The sequence below is a fragment of the Nycticebus coucang genome, chromosome 8 (assembly GCF_027406575.1).
Source record: "Nycticebus coucang isolate mNycCou1 chromosome 8, mNycCou1.pri, whole genome shotgun sequence".
NCBI lineage: Eukaryota > Metazoa > Chordata > Mammalia > Primates > Lorisidae > Nycticebus > Nycticebus coucang.
In genome coordinates this window covers 101056077-101073876 of record NC_069787.1, presented here as the reverse complement: position 1 = coordinate 101073876, position 17800 = coordinate 101056077, and the positions used below count along the sequence as shown (strand labels likewise).

Sequence of the window (17800 nt, the reverse complement as noted above, 5' to 3'; positions counted from 1 at the left end):
TAAGTTCCCTAATTCACTGTTTCAGTTCCTTCAGGTCTGCTATATCCTTTTTATATTCTTCATATCGTTCATCTCTGATTTGATTCTGTTTTTGGATTTCCTTTTGGTTATTTTCCAGTTTATTAGCAGTTTCCTTCATTGTTTCCATCATTTCTTTCATTGTTTTCAACATGTGTATTCTAAATTCCCTTTCTGTCATTCCTAACATTTCTATACTGGTGGAATCCTCTGCAGTAGCTACCTCATGGTCCCTTGGAGGGGTTGTTCTAGACTGTTTCTTCATGTTACCTGGAGTTTTCTGCTGATTCTTCCTCATGAGTGATTTCTTTTATCTGTTTCCTTGCCCTAATTTTCCTTTCGCTTCCTCTTGCTCTTTAAGTTCTTGTGCCTGTGGACTAAGGGTTACAGGACCAGAAGGGTGAGAAGGTTGAAGAGCAAAAAAAAGGGTTGAAAGAAAGGAGGACCGAGTGATAAGAAAAAAAGAAAGATAGAGAAAGGAGAGGGGGTGGGTATAAGGAATATTGACAAAAAGAAGAGAGGCACAGAAAGAGGGAGACAGGGCAATATAGGTGTACAGTAGGGTATTTTGACACAACCTTAAAAAACCCCACCTTCTGGGGGTGCCCAGTTGCGTGGTTCCCTTGAGGTCAGCAGCTCTTTGCTAACCTGGTCAGACCCAGTACCCCACCTCCACCAAGTAGAGAGGAAAGACAAAAATGCTATAAATCAAACCAAAACAAGCAAACAGAAAACTTTAAAGGGATAAAATTGGGTGAAAAACCAAATTATATCAGTAGAAACACTAGCAAAAATGAAGTTGAAGTTATTAAAAAAGGCAGCAATGGGAAATTATAATTAAACTAGGAAAATTGAGAAAGAAAAAGGGATCTGTGTGGAAAAGATTGAAATTAAAAAAACAAAAGAACATCAGCAACGTCAAAATAAACAAACAAAAAAAACAACCAAACAAAAAAAAAAAGAAAAAAATACACAACCAAAAACAAAGCAGTTTGTATATGTTATTGAATATTGTCTGGGCAACACGTGGTCTTCTGGGGTATGAGATGTTAGTCACAGTTCTGATACGACTGGAGGCTGCTGATTTCTCAAACCCCAGCAGGTAGATACCCTAAATCTCTCTTCAGCCTACTTAAAAGGCACTTTGAACTTGTAAACTTGCTGAGCAGAAGCTTTCCCAGCTTTCTCGCTGGAATCGCTGCTGAAGTGGCTATCCAGTTACCCAGTGTGCCAAAACTGGTCTCACTCTGCCCCTGAGGGTTAGGGCTGCAAGGCGGCTCAGACCCCACCCTTAGGCTACTTGGTTGCTGGGTTACCAGCTCCCACCGGTTTCTAGCTCTGCGACCCTGAGGGCGGAGCTTGCCGGGGCAGATCACTGACAATGGATCCGTGTGACCCACCGCCAAACACTATTAGCTCTGTCTGGCTCAGCGGCTCAGACTGGGGCCCTAGACAATGGCCAAAGTTCTCCGCACTCCCGCTCAGGCCTTCCCCAAGGCAGTTCAACTCAGGGCCAAGTCCAAGGACATCGAAACAGTTCACAGGTAAGGCCTTTCTGGTTTGCAGTCTCGCTGCTACTGAACTTACAGTTGTGGGTGGGTTTAGACGGATTGAACACACGCGACCACTTGCCGGTTTTCCACGGTTTTAGTCCTCCTCTTGGGGTCCAGAAGTCTCTCGCTGACTCCCTGTATCCTCATAGGAGTGATGATAGGCAGTTCCCACCAGCCAGAGATGCCTGGAGTCCTATCTCCCCAGACTCACGGTGCCCAGATGCAAGGAAGCTGTTACTCGGCTGCCATCTTGCTCCGCCTCTCTCTGCCCTTCTTTTCTGCCTCCTCTCCAGCCAGTCCTTGAGACCCATTTTATCTATCTTGGAATTTCTTAAATGCTCTATCGTCTGTTACATTGCTTCTGTTTTCTGTCCAAACGTCCTTTCCCCCTTCTTTACCTGGTTAATTGCTGTTTCTCTCATAAAACTGACCTGGTGTTGCCTCTTCTACAGCTGTGTCAGGTGCCCTTTCCTGAATCCACAATGCTACTCTCTTCTGTAGTAACCATAGTCATACTCTAAGAATATTGTAATAGTTGATTTTCTTTTCTGTCTCCCTCCTAGTTCTTGAGCAACTCAGAGGTGCCTGGCATGACATGTGGTTCTGACTACAGAAGACACAGCTCAAAAAATGGGAAACTTGGGCAGTTAGTACTTTTCAAAGTTGGACTGTGCCGCTTTAGGAGTGGTGACTTTCCTGTTTCTGGGGTTGTGAAATATGGACTAGGTTCACTCAATTGTAGTTTTAGATGTGGGATTTTTCAGGTATTGTATTCTGAATAGAGGGAGATCTTAAGTTTGGAAAAATGAGTGTAATTCATAGATTGAATAGAAAACTAAACCAGTTTCACAAGCTCATCTGTAATAGGCATAAAAATTTGGATGAAACCAATCATCTTATATCTTAAAATATTTTACAGTAAAAAACTAAGGAATATGTGCGTTTAGTTTCTTGTTTCAGCCACCATTGCAGCTTCTAATTGTAGGTCATAATCTGGTACTGATTGAAGTTTATTTATTTAAAAAACTATTACTCTTATAAGTAGATAATAAATGCACATGACACAAATTGAAAAGTATAAAGGGTATACAGTGAAAAATGCAGTACAACCTCTGTAAGTTGACCACCCAAGGGACTGTAGCAAACTGGTGATATGCAGAGGTGGTCAGCATAAGGAACCAGTCCTACTGTACTGATGCGTATGTGTGTTGCAGGCCTCTGTGTAAATGAGGCTAATTCAAAAAGACAGTCAATGTAGGGAGGTGGTCAGCTATGGGGATTCTACTGTAATTGCCCTACACCTTCTAGTACTACTACTGAGCCCTCCAACCACTTAGGTCCCCTCCCTGAGTTAGTCATTATTGCCTCATTCTTGTCTTTTTAGAGGTAGTTTGTGCATAGACTAGTATCTAGGTGTGTGTATCTACACACACACACACACACACACACACACACACACAAGCGTGCTTTTCTGTAGTTTGCAGAACATTGAACAGTGTACTGGTAAAGGATCTCCGTCTCTTCATGTAGGGTTGTACTTTTTTCTCCTTCAAATGATTGTGTTATTATTATATGGTTGAGAGGAAACCGAGACAAAGATTGTAAAAGGATATGCTTAAAATAGTAGTAGGGATAGGGAAAGCAGGAGATAGAGGGGACCTAAAATAGGAAAGTCACACAAGAGGGCAGGGGAGGCATGGTAAAGGGGTCTTACCCTGATCATGTGACTCTGAGATGTGATCATAAACTTGCCAAAGGCAGACCATAGCTCTCAAACTCTAACACTTTAACAGAAACTCTCAGTTTTTGCTTTTTGAGATTTTGCCAGAAGGTGAAATATTTGCTTCCAAAAATTTTTAGATTCCCTGGTATGTCAGTTCAATAAAGATATTTTAATTTCACATATCATAGCTTCTGCTAATAGTGTTGTTCTTCAGTGTTTACAGGATTCTGTTTTGTCTTGCCAAACAGACTGATCTCCTTAGAGGCTTGGCACTGTATCTTTCTCTTAACATGTATGTCACACATGCCTTAATGAGTGGTCAGGAAAGGCCGTTGTGTTAATTGCATTTTGAGATGTGAGGGCAACTCTGGTATTGCTCCTCTTTTACAAGACCACACACTCAAAGCAGGCTATTGGAAGGCTTTAACAGATAATTAATTTCTTCTGTATTCAGAACATTCCCCAGTATCCAGGAAAAACAACATGTAACTGTTAAGTGTCAGTGGATATTTTAGATAGCTGAAAAGCAAAAATATACCAAAAATGTAGCAGAATACTCCTAACACCTGCTCTCACCCCATAGCTCTTCATTGGTTTCAGGAACTCTTCCTTATTGTCTATGAGGGTCTGCAGAGAACTGGTCCAAATTCTAGCCCCTGGAGGCCAGCCTGCTATATCCCCAGCAGAGTGAGATTTCTGTGAGAAAGAGGTACCTCTGTTAATTTCAGAGAAATTAAAAAGCTGTTTGTTTATAGAAAAGTGTATTCACTTAAAAATGTACTGTTCCAGAAGGAAATGGCTTTACTCATCAACTGCCTGCTTGCAATTGCCATTTGTTTCCAAGTAAGGGAAGATTAGCAAAAATGTTTATTTTTTAACTTATTCAAATATTTATATTTTTTCTGGTTTCTTTTTGAAGTATTTTGGCTCATTTCTTTTTTTCTGATAAGCAACTGCTGTTCAGATTTCTTTGTTCTAATAGATTATAAATGTAGCTTTTGACCAGATCTGTTTCTTCAAAAGATGATTGGCAAGAGATTGATACATGCCAAAGTAGAGAAAATTTGACTTCAATAATTTCTTTTCACAATTTCTATTCTGATCCCAGAAACCGTGTTTTTAAAATTTATATTGTAAGGACTATAGGGGGGAGAAGAGAACTGCCTCATGAATGCTTCCCATGTTTAGACAGTCCCTCAAAACGGGAGCCAGCATAGGGCAAGCTTTCATATACTTTATACTTCATATCCTTCTAAGCTGCTGGTATGGTCAAAGGGGTAGCCTTCTCAAACCTCCCTTTGCCACCTCTCACCGTGCTCCTCACTCTAGTCAGCTCCTCTCCTAACCTTCTCTCCTTTCCTCCCACCTTCCTCTCTCCCTTACTGTACTGAGATACTTGGGCACCAGTCCTGTCCTCAGCCTCAGCACTGCCATTAGGGCCCTTGACCCCTTTGCCAGACTAACCAGTCCTGTCCTCAGCCTCAGCACTGCCATTAGGGCCCTTGACCCCTTTGCCAGACTAACTCTGGTCCCTGGTGAGCTGTTCCTCTGCTTGTAATAGCAGAGACCTAGAATAAAGGAGACAGAGCAAGTTTGGGGAAACAAAGTTTGGCTTTGATTCTATTAAGTGTGGGGCTGTAGGATTATTAGTTAGGTCTGTCTGGCTAATAATTGGACATGTGGGAGAGATTGAAGATAAGAGAGCAAGAGAGACAAGTTGATGATAACAAAATCCCATCAGTGGTGAAATGGCTAGAATCTAGTATATTAGGAGAGAAGGATTTATTATTTAAAGAAGAGAATGGACCTTTCCTTGGGTCTGGAGCGCGAAGGATGCACTCTATCAGATCTGCCTGGTGCTGAAAAAAGGCAGAAAGAGGGTTCTTCTGTGCTAGCTGTAAGAGACAAGTACATCGCCAGAGAGTGAGGAAGCTGGGAGGACTTGGAAGGTTTAGAGTGAGAAGACAAGCAGGGTTTTACCTGCACCCTGCTTGTGCACTATTTAAGGACTATTTTGCTTATCTGTAATGTCATTTATTGCAAAAATTATGCATGGACCTTTTTTTTCCTCATTAGCTTTTGTTAGTATTGGTGTATTTAATGTGTGGCCTAAGATAACTAACTCTTCTTCCAATGTGTGGCAGAGAAGAAAAAAGTTTGGATACCCCTGTGAGAGAAGAGGGTTCGATGAGGAAGGGATTGCTGAAGGGCTCCCCTGCGACTGGGGTCAGCATTACGCGGCACTCCTTCTCTCTGGGTTTTGATTTCCTTTGGCAGTGGTGAGCAGCAGCAGTAGCACAGTGGTGGACAGGATGCTGTGGCTGCCCTGTAAGGGCATGGAGGAATGAATGGGCCAGCCGAAGGTGCCTAGAAGACTTCGTTGATAATGTCTTTGGGGCACAGGCAGTGGGGAACACGAAACCAGGTGGTTGTGGCTGGGCTGGAGGGGGGAGGCAAGTGGCTTAATTGGCCACTGTATCCCAGCTATGAGCACAGCCCCTGCTAACTTGAAGTGGTAGAGACAGAGAATTGGTTTTGTAAGAATCAGAGGTGGGTGGTCAGAGGTAGTGATAGGATTTCTGATGGAATGGTGTTTTTGCATTTGTTTGTGTTATGGAGCAATTCTTTAGTATGTAGGAATATTGAACACTGAAATATTTGAAGTCAGCAGGAAGATGGCAGAAGAAAAGTGAGCCAAGGGCTTAGGACCTCTGCAAAGTCCTGTGCGTGTCATTGGTGTTGATGACTTGAGGAGCAGCCATTATAAATATAAGGTGTAAGCTTATATTCAGAGCAGAAGGGATTTTGCATGAGGGAAGGATGTCTGGAACTTAATGATCCTTAATGAATGCCAACACTACTGACTAGGCTGTGAGGGTGAGATGATGTAGGATCTGCATGATAGACAGGGGAAGAGCTGACTTTGGAGGAGAGCAAGGTTGGGAAGGAAGGTGGAGAAGACATTTGTGAAGAAGCTGTTCAGGATAGAGAGGTTCCCAAATAGGGGACAGAACAGAAGAACTCCAACGTGTTCTGGACAGAGTACAGGAGGGTTTGTGTTAGAATCCCTGGGGTCACCAGTAGGCTGGTGATTGTGGGGTGTGCAGCATGGCGATAAGGTGGCAACTCTGGAATGACTGCTGATGCCACTGTATCTGCATTTATCAGGGGAACCTGTACAGGTTAATAGGTATATCGTCTTAATTATCCTATTTGATCTGTGTACCATGTTATTCTCATTTTATAAAAACTAAAACTCAGAAAAGTTACTGATTGACCCGAAGGTCACATGGTTTCATGGTTCTAAATCCAATAGTTGCCGACTGTGCTAATTTCCCTTGTGCACCAGCCTGTCTCATATGGTTCTGTTAAAAGATGGTGTGGGCTTGCTCGCCGCCTGCGGTCCTCCGTCGCTTCTCTAGTTAGTCCAAGGTTGCCCCTTCAGCTACCGGCTCTCATCTTCAAGCTTGGGACTGGTGGACAAGAGTACTTGGCAGGAAGAGGCTGGGCTCAGAAATTCAAGCCACTTGGTAAAATGTGTTCTATACAGGCCATGCATCTTACAAGGCATTTGTAAGTGACGGCTGTTATCAGGAAGAAACTAGTGATTGTTGGGGATGGAGCTTGTGGGAAGACACGCTTGCTCATAGTCTTCAGCAAGGACCAGTTCCCAGAGGTGTATGTGCCCACGGTGTTTGAGAACTACGTGGCAGATATTGAGGTAGATGGCAAGCAGGTAGAATTGGCTTTGTGGGACACAGCTGGGCAGGAAGACTATGACCGCCTGAGGCCCCTCTCCTACCCAGACACCAGTGTTATACTGAAGTGTTTCTCCATTGACAGCCCTGATAGTTTAGAAAACGTTCCAGAAAAATGGTCCCCAGAAGTCAAGCATTTCTGCCCCAATGTGCCCATCATCCTGGTTGGGAACAAGAAGGATCTTTGGAATGATGAGCACACAAGGTGGGAGCTAGCCAAGATGAAGCAGGACCCCATAAAACCTGAAGAAGGCAGGGATATGGCAACAGGATTGGTGCTTTTGGGTGCATGGAGTGTTCAGCAAAGACCAAAGATGGAGTGAGGGAGGTTTTTTGAAATGGCTACGAGAGCTGAAAAAATCTGGGTGCCTTGTCTTGTGAAACCTTGCTGCAGGCACAGCCCTTAAGCGGTTAATTTTGAAGTCCTATTTATTAATCTTAGTGCATGATTACTGGCCTTTTTCATTTACCTATAATTTACCTACAATTACAAATCATAAGTCATCTTGCTACCAGTATTTAGAAGCCAACCATGATTATTAATGACATCCAACTCGTCTGGCCCATCAGGGTCCTCTGACACTGCTCTAACACCCCTCTTCTGCACTCCCACCTGACACACCAGGCACTAATTCAAGGAATTTCTTAATAACTTCTTGCTTCTTTCTAGAAAGAGAAACAGTTGGTAACTTTTGTGAATTAGGCTGTAACTACTTTATAACTAACATGTTCTGCCTATCATCTGTCAGCTGCAAGGTACTCTGGTGAGTCACCACTTCAGAGCTTTACTCCTTAACAGATCTCATTGGCACAGCTCTGGGGTGGGCATCCAGTTTTTTGAAAATGTGCTCAGCAGCCAGAAAGGCCCAAATCCATGCAGCTATGGCAGAGTTACAGTTCTGTGGTTTCATGTTAGTTACCTTATAGTTACTGTGTGATTAGTGCCACTTAAGGTATGTTACCAAAAATAGATATCACTACCCCCAGACTAGATGTAGCATTTTTTGTATAATTAGATTTCCTAATACTGATACTTGTCATCCCTGAAGAAAGAACATATGAAAGAATTAAGTCAGATGGAAAATTGAAAAAAAAAAAAAAAAGAGAGAGAGATAGAGTGGATGTAGGGCTATTTATAGTCAGTGCATTCTCTTGCATTTTGTTGCTGGAAAGCCTGCTCATTCCCAGCCGGAACTTGCTTAGCGGTAGCTCTCTAGCACCTTCTGGTGGCACCAGTGATATTGTGGTATGCAAAGGTGAGTGTGAACACTTCCTGGCTGTGCTGCAGCAAGAATGTTTTCTTTGTTGTGAATGTGGCACTTGCCAAATGCAGCCTTTAATAGCTATTAACTAATCAATGCATGGTCTTTCATATGTTCAAGATGGGCACAGCTAACTATGCCCATTTAATGGCATAGTAAGTATTTAATATTTACATGCCCCCACAATGTTTAGCTTAGAGATTTTTTAAGTAGAGTGTGGAAGTAGAAATCCAAGAGGACCAAACTGGATTGAGCCCTCCTTCTTATCCGGCTTTTTAGCCAATGCCCGGGGGCCATTTTCTTTCCCTCTTTCTGTTCATCTTTATTATGTACTGTTTCATTGACTTTTTTTGTTCCTATAGATATACGTGTGTATTTGAATGTCTCCTGTTAAAGAAAGAAGAAATACTTCAGATACCTCTACCCACTGCTCCCACTGTACATACACACATACATTGCTCATCTCCCATTCTTTCCAGTTAAGTTTCTTAAAAGAATGGTTTCTTACCTGTTTCTCTCACTCTTTTGCCAACCCCTTGCCCCCCGGCTGTTTCAGTCCTAGCCCATCAAAGCCACCCTTGTGACCACTGATTGGGAGAGGGGTACCATACTTACCAAGTCTCCACAGACAAAGAGCGTTATGAACTGTAAGACCTCACTGAAGCTCTTGAAGGTGACAGCCATTCTGGATTTCAGCTATGAGTATTGCTTTACAGTTGGAACTGCTTCTTCCATGAACTGTCTGTAGCAATAGGCTATAATTATTTGTTGATGCTAATTGGTTTTGTTAATCCACATTGGGCAGGCTAATAGATAATACTGGTATTCTAGGGATGTCTCATTGGTTGCCTGTCTTTTCTGGATTCTGAATCACTTGAGAAATAGGTCCTGAGGTTATATGGGAGTCCAAGCAGGAACTTCGTTATTGGTGAAAGGCAGTACAGAGACTGTGACATAGATACTCCATGAGAAATGTGTGCCTTGGGATCTGTTTATTGGGTGAGTAGGTCAGCAGGGGAGATCTTTATTTACCAATCACGTGGAGGCCTTCAGAACTTTGCTTTTAGCATTGGTGACTAGTTATGGTCTGTCAGTCAGTATATGTCTCAACTCCTTAATTCTTCACATCTGGCTCTGCAAGCCTTCTTGGTTGACAGATGTATAGTTCTCAGCAGGATTTCTGAATCCTAGGTGTTATGGGAGAGTGGTTGTATTATTGTGGACATAAAATAGGGGATGGCTTATGAGGTTGAATTTTTATCCAGTTGAAAATTCCTGGGACTGTTTATAATAGTTTGGATCATTTTTTTTTTTTTTTTGGTTGCAGTTTGGCCGGGGCTGGGTTTGAACCCGCCACCCTCGGCATATGGGGCTGGCGCCCTACTCACTGAGCCACAGGCGCCTCCCGGATCATTTTTTATAGCTAGATTATTTTAACATATGAAAGACCAGGCATTGATTAGTTAATGAGCTAATTAATCACATCAAGCTGTTAATATCCTTTCTGTTATCACAGATTCATTTTGTTTATTTCTCTCCATCTTACAGGTTGAATATAAGCTAGGATTCCAAGTAGATAATTTTGTGGCTATGGACATGCCCCAGGTCAATATTTCTGTTCAGGGGGAAGTTCCACGCACTTTATCAGGTAAGTAAGAGTCTTCAAAGAAAAAATTAACCTTCTGGTTTCAACTATGCCTTCATCCCCAATAGAACAGTTTAATTACTGATGTGTTATATACTAGTATTACTTAATGCACATAAGATGTATAAGTTCTTTGAAAAGTAAGTTTTGTAAACATTATTTGTACCATGTTTTTAAACCATTTCCCCCTTTTCCATCCTTCTAAACTCTGCTCAGCTCTTCCTTATCTCCTTTTCTGCATTGGTGGCACTGACCCCTGCATATGTCCCTGTGCCTAATCATGTTTCTCCTCGATGAAGTCTCACATCTCACACTGTGGTGCAGATGATTATTGCATACTCACATTTGACCACGTGACATCACGTCCATCAGTCCCCGATCCCATCAATTGCACATTCCACAATCCCTGGCTAATGTGATGCATCCTTTACCATCCAGCTGTCCCTGCCTGCCTAGCCTTGTTGCTGCACTCATTCCAGCATTCCAGACTACATGCAGTTCTGATATCCAAACCTTTGCACGTGCTGATCTCTGTATTTGGAACAATCTTTTCCTCTTTTCTGTTTGAGGACTCCTGTTTATCCTTCTTATTCTACAAGACTCAAAATCTGCAATACCTTTTTTCTGTCTCCTTTTCTCTCTCCAGTTGTTGATTCCTTCTTCTGTTCTTCCTGCCCCATAGAACCTTGAATTTGTTTTTGTAGTGATTGTCATTATCCAGTAAGTCTCTTCTTGGTGCCTAGCATGATGTCTGGCACAGGCTGTACATTTAGTACATGCTAATTACTCTTGAGCTAACTCTTTTTTTTGAGACAGAGTCTCACTATGTCACCCTCGGTAGAGTGCAGTGGTGTCACAGTTCACAACAACCTCAAACTCTTGGGCTTAAGCCATTCTCTTGCCTCAGCTCCCAAGTAGCTGGGACTTACAGGTGCCTGCTACAACACCCGGCTATTTTTGTTGTTGTTGTTGCAGTTGTCATTGTTGGTTAGCTAGCCTGGGACGAGTTCGAACCTGCCACCTTTGGTGTGTGTGCCTGGTGCTGTAACCACTGTGCTACGGGTGCCGAGCCTTGAGTTAACTTTTTAGAAAAGTTCTTAAAGATGTGAGATTTTTAAGAAAATAGAAATTAAAGAAAATTCAAAGTACAAGCCATAGCAGTGTTATGGAACTTTTACAGGCAGTCTTATTCACTGTTCAATGTATTTTTTTTTTTTTTTTTTTTTTTTGTAGAGACAGAGTCTCACTATACTGCCCTCCGGTAGAGTGCCGTGGCGTCACACGGCTCACAGCAACCTCTAACTCTTGGGCTTACGCGATTCTCTTGCCTCAGCCTCCCAAGCTGCTGGGACTACAGGCGCCTGCCACAACGCCCGGCTATTTTTTGTTGCAGTTTGGCAGGGGCTGGGTTTGAACCCGCCACCCTCGGCATATGGGGCTGGCGCCCTACTCACTGAGCCATAGGCGCCGCCCTGTTCAATGTATTAGACATACATTAATCTAAGCTTGCACAGGAAGGCTAGTTAATTTTTATGGGTTAGTAAAGAAATGCAGAAATGCCCATGTCTCTTATGCACTTATACAGATGGTAGAATGATATATTCTGACTTTGTAGAAAAAAGAATCTTAAATTGAAAGATTTTGAGGAAAAACTGACATGCACTAAAATCTGTCATCTCATTGCTACAGTTATTGATTGAGCTGGTTCCTATTTAGATAGGAATTATTTTTCATTCTTAGTAGAGAATTTATCAGATTCATTTTATAGGTTTACATATGTTTTTCATTAAAATAAATACATAATTGCATTTTAACAGTGAATTATCTTTGCTTTTTATTGCATAATTTCTGTTGCTATTGCAGATGTGACTAATTGGTAAGGCCAGCAAAGTTTGCCTTATGGTCCTGTAGCTTTAGTCTATTGTAATAGCAGAGGACTTATGAGACAAAGTAATATATTAAAAACCATGAGCAAAAGTTTAAAATAATTATTTCTTCATTTATGTCTTAGTATAAGTATTCTTTAATGTGAACTTTATGTGTTCATAAAGATTACTTAAAGTGTTTATAGGGAATGAAATGCTTAATGTCTGGAGCTGTGGTTGTCTGAATATTTCAGAAGGCTTTTGTTTAGTTAATTTATTTAAATGTATTAGTTTTATTGAAGCAAAAATTAATAATTCTAAAATGTTTTAATAGAACCATTTCTTGAGCATTAAAGTTGATTTTTACAAAATTAAAGTACTTTTTCTTATTTTTTTTGAACAGTGTTTCGGGTCGAGCTCTCCTGTACCGGCAAAGTAGATTCTGAAGTTATGATATTAATGCAGCTCAATTTGACAGTAAATTCTTCAAAAAATTTTACAGTCCTAAATTTTAAACGAAGGAAAATGTGCTACAAAAGTAAGGAATTTGCTTACCAAAATGTGTTTTATGTAGATGTAATGAGATCAAAAATAGATTTTGTTGTCTTTTCACAGATATAATTATGGGCAAGTGTGTACTGCATTAGAATAGACGTTTTAAGAATGAAAAGTTACCACCTTTTAGCTTTAGTGTTTTGACACATTTTTCAATTGTAGTATATTCAGTTGTGTGCCTACTTTCATGTAATTTTAAAGCCAAAGGGGATTTTAGAGACTCTCTAGTCCAGCCTCGTTATTATATTGTATAATTGCTATAAAGAGACTGAGACTTAGGCCACTTAGGTTTTGCACAGCCAGTCTATGAGGAGTGTAGAACATTCATTTCCTGATCCCCAGGGAAGTGGGCAGTGACTGACTATACCATGGTGCTTCATCTATTACTCTTACAGGGAGAATGATGACCAGACATGGTGTGGTCTGTGGATCCCATCAGTGCTAATACCTGATTCTCAGAATGATCCCATGCTTTCTCCGTTTTCTTTAATATGCACATGAAAATTAACATTAAAACTCTATTGGTGTAGTTTTCTATTCTGTTGTAGACTTAACGTTTAATATTGTAATACCCTCTTTAATTTGGTGGTTATTCAGTGCATGTTCATAACTCTCACTTTAATATGTAATCCAAATGTATTTATTTATCTGTTTTTCCAACCTACTACTTTTCAAAAACTACAGCAGAAAACATATCTGTACTATGTGGAATATTAGTAGTTGTTACTGGCAAGGAGAGTTTTCTTTATCATATGAGGGTGGGAATTATGGATTGGACTAGTTTTGTTACCCTAGAACTCTTTGTGTCTTTATATTGTGCTAAAGAACACTGTGAACCTCCAAAGAGGCAATATAGTATGTAGCTTTCTCAGAGTTCCTTTTTTTGTTTTTGAGACAGAGTCTCACTTTGTCACCCCTGTTGGTAGAGTGCTGTGGAGTCATGGCTCAGAGCAATCTCAAACTCTTGGGCTCAAGTGATTCTCTTGCCTCAGCCTCCCATGTAGGGGGACTACAGGCACCAGCCACAACGCCTGGCTCGTTTTTAGAGATGAGGTCTTGCTCCAGCTCAGGCTGGTCTCGAACTCATGAGCTCAGGTGATCCACCCACTGTGGCTTCACAGGGTGCTGGAATTACAGGCGTGAGCCACCGTGCTGGCCTTTGTTCTCAGAGTTCTTGACCTTTTTTCATTGAGCATCTGTAAGGAAGACCCTTTGGTTAATATTGGCATGGAATATTGATGATTGTAGTGCTGATCATCAGAATAGTAACATAGCTTTCATTATCTTACAAAAAAAATACCAGTTATTCAGTTCAGATTGTGTTCTGATAGAATGCAAAACTATGTTAAGAGAAAATTCAGAAAATGTAATTATATATAATAATTAAGGATTTCCATGGAAATGAAAGAATTTCTAAAGCATATATATTTTTTTTAATTTAGAACTTGAAGAAGTAAAAACTTCAGCTTTGGACAAAAACGCTAGCAGAACTATTTGTAAGTGTTACTCTATTATCTTTCTCCATTATTAAGGATGGGGAAAAAAGGGCATTTGCATATGAACACCATTGTCTGTAGCTTGGAGGCTTGATGGTTTCCGGGTTGTCAAATAGTAGTGATAATGACAACATGCTATTTATTTTGCTCATGTTTTGTAGATTGGTATCTAGGTCAAATGAAACTATAGAATATTGAGTAGTAAAATTAATAAATATTTTATAACAAGTTAGCTTAAAATACTTGATAAGCAAGAATTTATATCATGCATTTGGGAGCAGTCTTAAAGTATGAATATATATATGTAAGATTTTTGTTTGTTTTTGAGGCAGAGTCTGATTCTGTTACCCTGGCTAGAGTTACAGAAGCATTGGCCTAACTAGCTAACTGCAACCTCAAAATCCTGGGCTCAAGCAATCCTCCTGCCTCAGCCTCCTTGAGTAGCTGGGACTACAGGCACCCACCACAGCACCTAGCTAGTTTTTATATTTTTAGTAGAGACAGAGTCTTGCTCTTGTTTAGGCTGTCTTGAACTGCTGAGGTCAAGCGATTATTCTGCTTTGGCCTCCCAGAATGCCAGGATTATAGGCATAAGCCACCTTGCCTGGCCAACACCTTTATTAACAGAAGGTTAGAAAATCTGACTTGTGACTTAGGCCTAACTCTTAGCTAATTTCATCCTGGTGAAAGTAAGCTTAAAGATACTATGTTATTTAAACTTACAGAGTAGATATACAAAATGGATTTTTATTTTTTGGTATGGGTTGTGTTTAGATACTATTATAGGCTGCTTTTTTTTCTTTTCTGACATGGACACATCACTGAGTCTTATTTTTCCTGATATAGTAGTAATAGCAATATCTTAAAAGGATGCTTTTAGATTTGCTTCATGGAAGTAGACTTAAAAAAAATATATGTATTTTGAAAATTTCAAACAAATAGAAGTTAAGGTACGCTTTGATGAACCCCCATGTGCCTATCACCTAACTTCAGTAATGATTAACCTTTTGCCAGTGTTATTCCATTGATTTCTTCCTTCTTTTGTAGTTGGTTGGTGGTGTGGTAGGGTATTTTTAAGCATGTCCTAGGCATCATATTATTTCACTTATAAATATTTCAGTGTGGATCTCTTTTTAAAAGGCCTTAAAAAATATCCACAATCACCCAATACCTGTTTACTTTGACTTATCACATATAACAAAATTAACGGCAATTCCTTAATATATTCTGAAAGCTAGTTCAGGTTTGAATTAATCTGATTGTTTAAAAATTATATTTTCCTCTCCCTGTGTCAGGGTCCAAATGAAGCCTACATAGCTGTGTTAGGTTGATATATATTTTCTATTAATCAGAAACAACCACCACCTTTATTTACATTGTTTATTGTAGAAACTTTATTTATCATTGGTCCCATAGAATCTCCCACATTTAACACCCTCCTAGTGTCGTTTGACACGATTTTCTCTCCCTTATAAACTAGTAGTTAGATTTTTTTTTTTTTTTGGGCTGGGGCTGGGTTTGAACCCGCCACCTCCAGCATATGGGACTGGCGCCCTACCCGCTGAGCCACAGGCGCCGCCCAACTAGTAGTTAGATTTTAACTCAGTTAGATTTAGGACCAACTCTTATGGCCAGAATAGTTCTTAAGTGATACTGTGTGCTTTTTATTTCATCTTTTCATCACCTTGGGAAGTATAGAGTATCTGGACATCCAAAAGTAGGCCTTTTTTGATGATAAAGTAATATGAGATATTGTCTACTTGCTACAATATTTTATTTGGATTTATCTCTTAGAAGAAAGAAAAAAATATTTTTAAAACCATCACCGTTTCCAAAAAGTAGTATTGCATATTCTTAGTCTCTGTGCGTGTCTTCCTTGCTCCCTTCCTATCCTTCCTCCCCTCTTTGTTACCCATTCATACAACACTTTTTGAAAGTCTGTGAAGTACCAAGTGGTATGCCTGGGGCCCAGAGGATTAAACCATGAGCAAACAGACCTTGTCCTCAATTGGTTATGATGTGGCAAGGGAGATAGACAAGGCAATAGGCAGCGAAAACAACACAGCATGGCCATCTAGGAGAAGGTACACACGGGGCTTTGGGAACCTGAGGACGGCTTACTGAGGAAAGCGACATCCGAGAGCTGAAAGATGACTAGGTGGTGACAGGTGAAGTGTCAAAGTGAAGGAATGAAAATAGTGCATACACAATCCTGGAATGTGGAGATAATTGAACAGGGTACATTTGCGGGGAGTCTATGCTGCAGAGCGGTGCCCTCTGCTCTTTTCTGGAAAGTGCTTGATAGCACTACCAACATGTGCCTTGGGGCTTCCACCTCCCTTCCCAAGACTGAACAGCCTTCCGAGGGCATACATTAATTAATTCTTGAGGAAAACCATGCCAAGTCCGACTGCCCTAGAAGCCATTCAGTCTTCTTCTTTTCATTAATCTGTTCTGATTTGTTGTTCATTGACACAAAAGTTTAAACTTTAGAGAGTAATCTTCTCTTATTCCCATGTTTTTGAAAATCATAACCTTTAGGCGGCGCCTGTGGCTCAAGGAGTAGGGCGCTGGTCCCATATGCCGGAGGTGGCGGGTTCAAACCTAGCCCCGGCCAAAAACCAAAAAAAAGAAAAGAAAATCATAACCTTTATCTTTTGCTTTGACCTATCCCTGAACTCTTTTTTGAGACAGAATCTCACTATGTCACCCTCAGTAGAGCACTGTGGCGTCACAGCTCACAGCAACCTTTAATTCTTGGCTTAAGTGATTCTCTTGCTTCAGCCTCCCAAGTAGCTGGGACTATAGGCACCTGCCACAATGCCCGGCTACTTTTTTGCTGCAGCTGTCATTGTTGTTTGGCACGCCCCAGCTGGGTTTGAACCTGCCTGCCTCGGTCAGTGCCCTAACCCCTGAGCTATGGGCACCGAGCTTATCCCTGGAACTCTTAAGTTGAATATGTGTCGAGTTAAGTGGATGTGTGCTAGATACTTCAAATTTAACTTCAACAAAACAAAACTCTTCAAGTCTCACTCCCCCCAACCTGCTTATTTTTATTTTTGTAAAGGTACTATTATCCAAGTAATTTCTTTAGCCAAAACTTTGATTCTGTTCTTTCTTTCTGCCTTACTATGTATTCTGTTAGCAAGGTATTTGACTGTGCTTCCAAGTCCTTTTACTTCTTATCTTTACTGTACTTCTTGTCCAAACCACTGCTGTCTCCTTGGGCTACTCTGATAACTTTCTAACTTCCTAACTCATTTTCTGCTCCCACTTTTTAAAGTAATTCTGTGTGTCATCCTTTGCTTGAAACCTTGCAAACATTTCCTACATAATTTAGGATAAATCCCCGGTGCCTCAGGTTTTATTCAGTGGCATTATGATGTCAGTGCTCACCATCCAATCTTGCATGAATCTCCAGTTGCACCAGTCCTGCTTCTCTGGTGTCTTCCACTCTGCTCACGCATGCCATATATATTTTTGTATGTCTTGTCTCAGTTTGCCTCTGTGTGAAAGCTGAAAATTTCTGTTACTCTTTCTTTTTTTAATAATATAAAGCTGAGTATCATTTTATTTAGTGACTAAAGTCTTTAAAACATAAGCAAAATAATTTATATTATTGTCAAAAGAGAAAAGAATGAAATGTTTGCTATTATTTTTCTAAATATGTGGGTCCCTCTGTTCAGTCCTTCTCCTATGAGTCATTGGTCCTTGGCAACAAACATCACTGTTAAGGAAATACGAAGAATCTATCGATCTGCACTGTCCAATATGGTAACTACTAGCCTTGTGTGGCTTTTTGACTCTAATTAAAATGAAATAAAGTTAAAACTTCAGAAATTTAATTGTAGTAAGTACATTTCAGTAGCTAGTAGTTGTAGTAGCTACATGTCAGTGCTTAATAGCCACAAATGGCCAGTAGCTA

At 40.6% G+C, this 17800-nt stretch overlaps 1 protein-coding gene and 1 pseudogene across 2 annotated transcripts in view; both read left to right on the top strand.

Annotated features, from left to right (window-relative positions):
- RYK (receptor like tyrosine kinase) overlaps window positions 1-17800 on the top strand; it is a 110906-nt gene that overhangs the window by 45515 nt on the left and 47591 nt on the right. For both annotated transcript variants that reach the window (XM_053600690.1, XM_053600689.1), the window contains exons 3-5: window positions 9863-9962; window positions 12228-12362; window positions 13822-13875. In XM_053600690.1, the coding sequence (XP_053456665.1) occupies window positions 9863-9962; window positions 12228-12362; window positions 13822-13875 (289 nt within the window). The remainder of the gene's footprint in view (window positions 1-9862; window positions 9963-12227; window positions 12363-13821; window positions 13876-17800) is intronic.
- Window positions 5096-7459, top strand: LOC128592357 (transforming protein RhoA-like; annotated as a pseudogene).